This window comes from Phoenix dactylifera, chromosome 7, assembly GCF_009389715.1.
Source record: "Phoenix dactylifera cultivar Barhee BC4 chromosome 7, palm_55x_up_171113_PBpolish2nd_filt_p, whole genome shotgun sequence".
NCBI lineage: Eukaryota > Viridiplantae > Streptophyta > Magnoliopsida > Arecales > Arecaceae > Phoenix > Phoenix dactylifera.
The window spans coordinates 9,836,242-9,845,072 of record NC_052398.1 but is presented as its reverse complement, the minus strand read 5'-3'; the positions used below and the strand labels follow the sequence as shown (position 1 = coordinate 9,845,072).

At 40.2% G+C, this 8,831-nt stretch overlaps 1 protein-coding gene across 2 annotated transcripts; it reads left to right on the top strand.

The window, feature by feature from the left end:
• Positions 1-3,690: 3,690 nt before the first annotated feature.
• On the top strand, positions 3,691-6,026 carry LOC103707762 (fructokinase-1-like). 2 transcript variants are annotated; one of them, XM_039128245.1, is made up of 4 exons: positions 3,691-4,279; positions 4,685-5,017; positions 5,333-5,485; positions 5,569-6,026. In XM_039128245.1, exons 1-4 carry the CDS (start codon positions 3,878-3,880, stop codon positions 5,695-5,697), a joined length of 1,017 nt encoding a protein of 338 aa, XP_038984173.1. In that variant the 5' UTR covers positions 3,691-3,877; the 3' UTR covers positions 5,698-6,026. The 2 variants fall into 2 exon arrangements, with proteins under 2 accessions (XP_038984173.1, XP_008790605.2); XM_008792383.4 differs by having other exon boundaries at positions 3,696-4,279; positions 5,333-5,449.
• The last annotated feature ends 2,805 nt before the right edge of the window (positions 6,027-8,831 follow it).

Sequence of the window (8,831 nt, the reverse complement as noted above, 5' to 3'; positions counted from 1 at the left end):
CTGGTTGCGTCAGATCTTGCACTTGGCCAATAGCTATCCACCTGAACCTTTGTGACATTGCATGATAATTATGTTCTTGCTGAAGAACAGTGGCATTTTTGTTGTGGCGCACATGAAATGTCAATTCAGGGAATCACCTTCTTGACATGCTACTGTTTAGGATATTGTTGCCTCTCTACCTATGCATGATGATATGGAGGAATAAAAATATGCAGATGATGACATGATCAAATACAGAACACATGGGATGCATGCATGCCCTATTTGGCAGCTTCAAAGTTAAGAACACACAAGCTCTAAAAAATAACTGAAAGGGGGTATGTGATGATATCGAAATCTATGTAACTAGTGAAGGAAAACACCGAAGAAGTGTTTGATGAAATTGAAATTTGTTTTAACTAGTAGCCAAAGCAAAGGGAGATCCTTGAGAAATAGATTGGGAAGCATGCTAGCTGCCTTAAATGAGATTGCAACAAAATGTGCTTGATTCAAGGCCATACTAAGATGTCATGATCTAGAAACGGATTAGGCGACCGCTAATGGCGGCTACATTTCATATATCTAATGTGTATGTTTCACTTCAAGCGACACGAATTGCATCGAGAGCGAGTCATGATATTAGATCTAATTCCTCCATTATCCTTTAGTGCAGTAATGCATGGTATGCCTAGATTATGGTCATCATTAGTGACAATCTAAACAATTTCCATGTCTTTCTCCTCCCATATATTATCAAGTTATCAACCTTGAGTTCACTCTCTCTGGTAGAGGTCATTTGCCTGGTCCATGCATTGGATGCCCTAAACTGCTGCACAGCATGTACAATTGCATTAGCCAACATGCAGCATCGCTGGTATGGTACATCAATGCAATCAGGATCCAACTCTCCTCAAATCATTTGATGATCAAAAATAACATGGATCTTTCGATCATACATTAAGATACATGCGAGCAATATTTTTAAAACATTGCTATTATATGTTTGTTTGTGCTATATCAACCTGTTAAATGATCCAATGAGCAACATCTGTAACTCTCTCTTTTTTTCTTTCTTGGTCGGAGGGGTCTTTATCTTATGGGCTACCAAGGTCACACTCTACATAAAGTAGCTGTACCTTTTTTTTTCTTTCATTTTTTTAAAATCTAATCTTAAAAACCTTAGAATTTTTTTATTAAAATATATAATAATTTTAAAAATAATTTTTACATGTTTAGTTGATTTAAAAATTAATATATTTCAGAATAGCTTAAATTTAATTTTGTATCTATTTTTTAAATATATATATATAATATCTATGACGTCTTTAATAATAATAAAAAATTATCCTAATTTATCTAAAAATTTAAAGATATGTTTGCAAAAAAATATTCTAATTTTTTAGTAAAAATCAGATTTTTTTCATATCCCATGTAACTTTCTTTTCCATAAATATAAAAAAATTATTTTTATAAAAAATTATTTCTAAAAAATAATTAAATTTTAAATATTTTTTATTTTTTATTGATTAATTTTTTTTCTATAAAAATATAAAAATTGCGAAAGGATACGTTGGGGCGACCGCCACGGTCATGGTCAAAAATGAAAGCCAGCTACTGACCGGCGCCATTTCCTACGTGGCAGATACCTCGGGAAAGAATCAGGGATATACCCAGATCTTTCTGCAACTCACGTGCTGAACCCTCATAGACACGTGACATAGCTCGTCCTCCCATGGCATCCGAGACTTATCACCGCAGCCCTCATTCGCTGCTTTTGACGCGGATTTCCGGCGAGCCTCTCGTGGTTTCCAAACATATCAGTGTTTCCCAACGGCGACTCGCTGATGTCCGCGCTTTTTATATTATCACATGAAGAACCGAGCCATGGATTGAAACTAAACATGGCGGTGTTTCCCATCGAAACCATCTTATTGTGTGCATCTTCTCTCTCCCCTTGCCTCCCAGCTAGCGCTTAAGATGCTTGAGAGTATTCTCCATTCTCGTCTCAAACAAAATGCACATCGTCCCAAATACAAGAAAAATTGGAGAGGTATTCCTAGATTAGGGATGCACATCGTCCCAAATTGCTGCATCTGCCAGGAGGCGGAAGAGACTATTTTCCATGCTCTTTTGAGATATCAGAGGGCAATTGCAGTATGGGAGTGTGCCTTGGCCTCCTTTGAGCTACAACAAAGATGGACGTCGATTAAGGGCTTTCTGAACTTCTTGGCTAAATCCTTTCGGAAGCCAACCATCCTCTCTTTGAGGATCAGGGCAAGCTATCTGGCCTATCACTATTGGCTGGATAGAAATGTCCGATTCTTCGAGAACAGTGGTGCGCTCCCGAGAGTTGTAGCCGATAGGCCTTACTTCACGCGTTGGAGGTTTTTGACATCACTGCGTTGTCATCTCTTAGGCTAATCAAGAAAATCTAGGGCTCTAATTTTGCTCGCGTAGTGCGTAGGTGTGTTTTCATCTTCTGGGAGCCCCCACACTCTAGTTTGTCACGATGAACTTCGATGGCAGCATTCAGAAAGGGGGGCTGCTTCGGCATCAGCTTTGTCATCAGAGATCAACAGGCTAGATTAGTGGTAGTTGGGGGTCGGCGTATATTCGATCAGTCTGTCAACAACGTTGAAATCGGAGTAGCATAGGAGGATGTGTGCTATGCGAGACCGGATGCTGAGAGCAAATTGTATCATCCTGGATGGGGACTCCACTATGGTAATCGAGAGGATCCAGGGGTTCAAGAGTGCTGGTGGGAGGATGCGACTACTACACGACATCAGTCGCCTGTTAGGTGAATGTACTTCCCATAGAGCTTCTCATGTTATAGGGAGGCCAACAGTGCAGCAGATTGAGTGGCCTCCTATGCAGCTCATCATTCATGTGAGTTTGCATCAGTGGATCAGACCTCTGTCCCGTCTCTCCTGCAGTCTCTTTTACTTTTTGACTCTTTGGGCACCACCACACCAGCTGTGTGTGAGGCGCTGATGTACCAAAAAAAAAAAAAGTGGAACAAAAAAAAGTTACTAGAATCTCTAACTTATGCAAAGTAACAAAATCTTAAATCATTCTAACCATCTACTATCAACTTTTAAGATAGATGATGAGGTAATAATTTTTTTAAAAATATATATTTATCAGGTAAAGAATTATTCCCCTTTATCATAATAATACCCATAAAAGCAAACAAAGTTATTACAACACTATATTGAAACTCATTATCAGCAAGGGTTTAATAAGAAAAAAAGGAAAGAAATTACAAAAAAAAAAAGAAATGAAGAAAGATGAAAAAAAAGAGAAAAGAAGGAAAGAAAGAATGCTAAAAAAGGGGGGGAGAGAGAGAGACAGAGGGAGATGGAATGCTACCTACCCATAAAGCAAACAAAGCTACAACTAATTGAAAATTATTATTAGCAAGGTTTTAAATCTTTGCAGGGTATCTTCATCATTCTGTTCTATTTCTGTGAAAAAGTGTGATTGAGAGGAGTGTGGGACTCCCAAAATTAACACTAGAAAGAGATGGAACATGAAAAAAGAAAAAAAAGAAATAATAAGAAAAATAAAAAAGAAAGGAGAGAAGGAAAAAAAAGAAAGAAAGAGGAGAAATAAAAGAGGATCATATATTTGCACAGGTAATTTTTATCATTAAAATTCAACAAATAAACACCAGCGAAATTTTTTTATCCAAAAACACCAGCCAGATAAAGCACTCCATTTCCACCTACCCCTCTCCATATTAAACCCCCTCTCCCTCCCATTGCTCTCCTCTGTCTTCTAATTTGCCGTCACCATCCTCTTTAGTCTTCTTCCCTTCTCTTCTTCCTCCAAATTCTTTAGCGTTCTTCTCTTCTCTCTTCTCCTTTTCTTCCTCCCAAACTCTCTACATACGGCCATGGAGAACCGCCAGGCCGACCGGTGCCTGGTTGTGAGCTTCGGCGAGATGCTCATCGACTTCGTGCCGACGGTCGCCGGCGTGTCGCTGGCCGAGGCCCCCGGGTTCCTGAAGGCCCCCGGCGGCGCTCCGGCCAACGTCGCCGTCGCCGTCACCCGGCTCGGCGGCCGCTCCGCATTCGTCGGAAAGCTCGGCGACGACGTGTTCGGCCGCATGCTGGCGGCGATCCTCCGCGACAACGGCGTCGTCGACGCCGGCATCACGTTCGACTCCGGCGCACGCACCGCGCTCGCCTTCGTCACCCTCCGCAAAGACGGCGAGCGCGAGTTCATGTTCTACCGCAACCCGAGCGCCGACATGCTTCTCACCGAGTCCGAGCTCAATCTTGATCTCATCAGAAGCGTAACTCCCCATCCCTTTCTCTCTCTTCTTTTCTACGACTCTGTTTCTTTTTTTTCCTTTTTCGTAATCAAGTGTCTTTTGGTTTTTAAAGTTTACTATTAGTTGTTTACTTGTTTATAGTTTCTGTTTTGTTGAATCTGAATGCACTTTTGATTTCTTTACCATCTTTTTTTGTTATCAATGGATTCTTATGTTTTAGTTATTACTTGGTCGTTTTGGTATATTATATTTGATTACTTTTGTGTCATTTCTCAGCCTCCTCACCATGTCATAACCAGATGTCCAGATCTAAGTTGTAACGTTATGTTGTTTGTTCCTGTGATTAGTAAGTTTGTTGAATTTTATGAATCTCACATAAAATTTTTTGAGTTTTATGGTTGTTGAATTTTATGGATGAATCTTCAGGCTGCAGTTTTCCACTTTGGATCGATAAGCTTGATTGCGGAGCCCTGCAGATCCGCGCATTTGAGAGCAATGGAGGTGGCGAAGGAAGCTGGTGCACTACTCTCCTACGACGTGAATCTCCGATTGCTGCTATGGCCGTCGCCGGCGGAGGCCCGAGAGCAGATCATGAGCATATGGGACCAGGCCGACATCATCAAGGTCAGCGATGTCGAGCTGGAATTCCTTACCGACGAGGCGTCGGTCGAAGATGAGGTAGCCATGAAGCTCTGGCAGCCAAATCTGAAGCTTCTCTTGGTCACCATTGGCAAGAAGGGATGCAAATACTACACAAAGGTGTAATTTCCTATGTGCCCCTGAGGTCCATGCATTACAAGTAATTCACAAGAGTTGGTTTTTTTTTGTGCTATAACAGATAAATTCATACAATTCTAGCATGAATATATATATTAAAAAAAAAAGTAACTAAGTTTTGGAGCGCTCTAGACAACATCTCTTCTCACCGGTCTAGAGAACCTGAAATGATTAACCACAAAAGAAGCCATCCAATCTGCAGCTTCATTAGCCTTTCTATAGACATTCTTGGCCCAAATGATATGAATTCTTCAACTAGAGACTTTATGATGAGATTTGTTGTCTCTTGAATTGTAGGATTTCCATGGAGCAGTCGAATCCTTCGCCGTCCAGCAAGTGGACACAACAGGGGCAGGTGATGCATTCATTGGTTCCCTGCTCCGAAAGATCGTCGAGGACAAATCAGCTTTGCAAGTGAGCAATATGGCAACCATCATAATTTTGTATCAAGTATAACTTGAAATATTTTCGAGGTGCCAAACTTATTGGAAGCATTTTGGTCTACTAACATGGAATGTTGTGGTGGTTTGCAGGATGAGAATAAATTGAGGGAAATACTGAGATTTGCGAATGCATGTGGGGCAATCACTGCTACCAAGAAAGGAGCAATTCCTTCTTTCCCAAATGAATCAGAAGTCATGCAATTGCTGGAAAGAGTGTGAGGGATACCAAGGTTGCTACTGGTTCCTTATGTCCCCTTTTATACAAATGTGCTGGAATTTGATTTGCAAATGCGTGCGAGCAAGAATACAGTGCCGGAGTCTCTTTCTGCTTTGTTATTTTCAGATTTTATTAGCCATATCCACATCCGTAAAGTATGAGCCGCCATTGTACCAAAAAAAAAGAAATGCGTCATCTTATGTGGCCCTTCTTCCCTTCTCGTCACTAGGCACTGTAAATTTTTTTTCCCTTTTTTCTGAAGTGCAAGCCACTGTAATTTGATTTGCACTTGTGAGAAATTATGCTTGAGTGCGTGGCTCTATTAACCTTCTCTTAATCACATTGCAGGGCACTGTAAAACTGGCTCAAACATAACGCCATTAGAGCAAGCAAGCATGCAAACTCCATTGGGCGGAAAGCTTGCATATTTTTGCATACTTGATAAGAGTGGTAATGAGAGGCACCGAAGGAGAGAAGTTTTCTGTATTTTATTCATATGGCATCAATAGCCACATATCAAAGAAAAGAAAATCAAATTTCATATAATATTCATCAAGAATGAAAAATATATATTGTACAGAATCAAATTCACATAGTACGAGAGAATTAAATCTCACACAATATGCCTCAAAAATAAAAAATACATATTTTACAGAATCAAATCTTATACAATACGCATCAAGAATGAAAAAAAATATATTATACACAAACAAATTAAATCTTACACAGTATTCGTAAGAATACAAAGCAAAATGGATCATCTTTTAGATTAACTTAAAGCCGGTCCTATGAAGTTTATCCGGTCTTAAAGGCAGGCCAAGGCACTTGATTGGAAAAAAATATAAACTCTAGTACTAATACAACGGAGAGAGACACTAAGATTCCACTGATCATCATCCATTAAAATGACTGAAGTCTTGACAATTCTTCTAAAAAGAAAAAGAATAACATTACCAATCTGCTCAAAATTATCTCCATCAGTATAGGCTAGAATCTTTTTACTCTCAACCACATTTCTTGAAAGACCATCATCGTTCTTGGCAAGCGGCAACATTCTCCCCTAAACATCGCCACCAAAACAAACAAACAAGGGTGACAAAGGATCCCAAACATTGTTTGGGACCCCTTTAATAAAAATGCTGGAAATCCAGGCATGAGAGAAATTTGAATCAAATTTATCCACATTTGAGAAAACACTCTATAAAGAAGTGTTGAGGTCAAGGTGAGGTCGGCCTCCGGCCCGCGCATCCAACGCTACGAAAGGATCTGCCGCCTTCCGACCTCGTCCCCACCAGTCTTAGACAGCGGAGGCGACTGCTTCTCCTCAGAGTATTGTTCGCTTTGGAGCAGGTCAAAGCCTTCCTCACGGTTTTGCCCTTTAAAAGATGCCTTTGAAGAGAAAGGGGTTACCTCCCTCCATTTAAGGAATTGACCTCTCCGCTATCTAGTCGATGTGGGACTAAGTTCGAGACCCTTTATTCCCACAACATAGCCCCCCAGCGAAGGGGTCTGTGCCAGGGTCAAGGGTTCTCAATGAAAGCACCATTGTTGAGGTCAAGGTGAGGTCGGCCTCCAGCCCGCGCGTTCAGCGCTATGGAGGGATCTGCCGCCTTCCGACCTCGTTCCCACCGGTCTCAGACAGTGGAGGCGACTGCTTCTCCTCAGAGGTATTGTCTGCTTTGGAGCAGGTCGAAACCCTCCTCACGGTTTTGCCCTTTAAAAGGCGCCTCTGAAGAGAAAGGGGTTGCCCCCATCCATTTAAGGAACAAACCTCTCTGCTATCTAATCGATGTGGGAGTAAGTCCGAGATCCTTTATTCTCACAACAAGAAGCAACTCAATTAAACAACCCCAATTATCAAAGACCGCCTAAGAAGTTGCTTTTAATAAAACACCATTGTTCTTTTCTTTTGAGCACCAAGAAACTATCTCCTGAGCTGCTGCAGAGCAATCAAGAATAGATGTACCTTGAACAAAAGCAGCTTGAGTATCAAGCACTAAACTATTCAGTGCAGATTTCGATCTATTTGCGAATACTTTAGTTATAACCTTACAAATACCATTCAATGGATTGATGAGTCCAAATTAGCTCCTTTAGTTGGAATAAGAAGAACATGGGTGAAATCTATATTACTCAAATTGTGAACCATTTTCAAACTCGACAAAGACTTTCATAGTGTCTTTCAAAATATTCCAATACCTCTGGTAAAAGGGTAATGGAAAACCATCAGGTCCTGGAGATTTCTCCGCCCCAAGCTTAAAAATAGCCATCATTTCTTTGAAATATCTATCCAATTCTTTCAAAGTCAACACACCCTCAGGAAAAAGAGAACTCCAGTCAGCTGTCCCTGAAGGTTCACTAGATATACCATGGAGAGAATAAAATTGTTGACAGAAAGAACCAACAATCTCCTGTTCATCAGAAGTAGCTCTTCCATCCACAAACAGTTAACTAATGAAATTAAACCTCCTCCTACCATTAGCCGTGTTCTAAAAGAAAGCCGTATCCAAATCACCTTCTTTAAGCCACAACGGTCTTGAACTCTGTCTCCATAGAACTTCTTCAGATAAAATGTTCTTAGCAGAATACCCCTCCAGACTTTCCAAATCAGATAGAGGCCTCAATTCCTCAAGCACGTCGGGTTTCTAAGATTTTTCTCGGAGATTCTGATACTATGAAACACTTTGTAAGAATTTACGTGAGTGTGTATTTAGTTCCACATCAATTAAACACAGAATAAATTCTGTACAGTTGTATAAAGCTAAAAAATCCAAATAATATCTTTCAATATTCTTTTTTGATAGGATTATGGATCGTTGTTGCATGATGTTTGCAAAGTAGACATGCTTGGAGAAAAAAGTTGTAATTTTTTTATTTAATTCTTGCTATGTAGACTAATCTCACAATATTCACTTGTGCTTGCCCATCTTGAGAAAGAAAGCCACCTAGGTTGCGGCAGAGGACACTACCCCAGATTATGATGACCAGATTTTGAATACATAGTCTCATTTTTTGAGTTCGGTCAGAAATATTTTACTCTCCATGGATTGATTTCGGAAATAGTAGTATTAGCAGTTTTGATTATTTCGTGAGACCTCCATCAAATCTAAATTTCAGTACTTTTTTTTTTAAAAAA

Bases quoted from the DNA above. Each gene is read 5' to 3' on its own strand.
- LOC103707762 (XM_039128245.1), top strand. From the start codon at position 3,878: ATGGAGAACCGCCAGGCCGACCGGTGCCTGGTTGTGAGCTTCGGCGAG. The intron at 4,280-4,684 runs GTAACTCCCCAT...ATGAATCTTCAG, and splicing joins ATCTTGATCTCATCAGAAGC to GCTGCAGTTTTCCACTTTGG. The intron at 5,486-5,568 runs GTATAACTTGAA...GGTGGTTTGCAG, and splicing joins CCATCATAATTTTGTATCAA to GATGAGAATAAATTGAGGGA.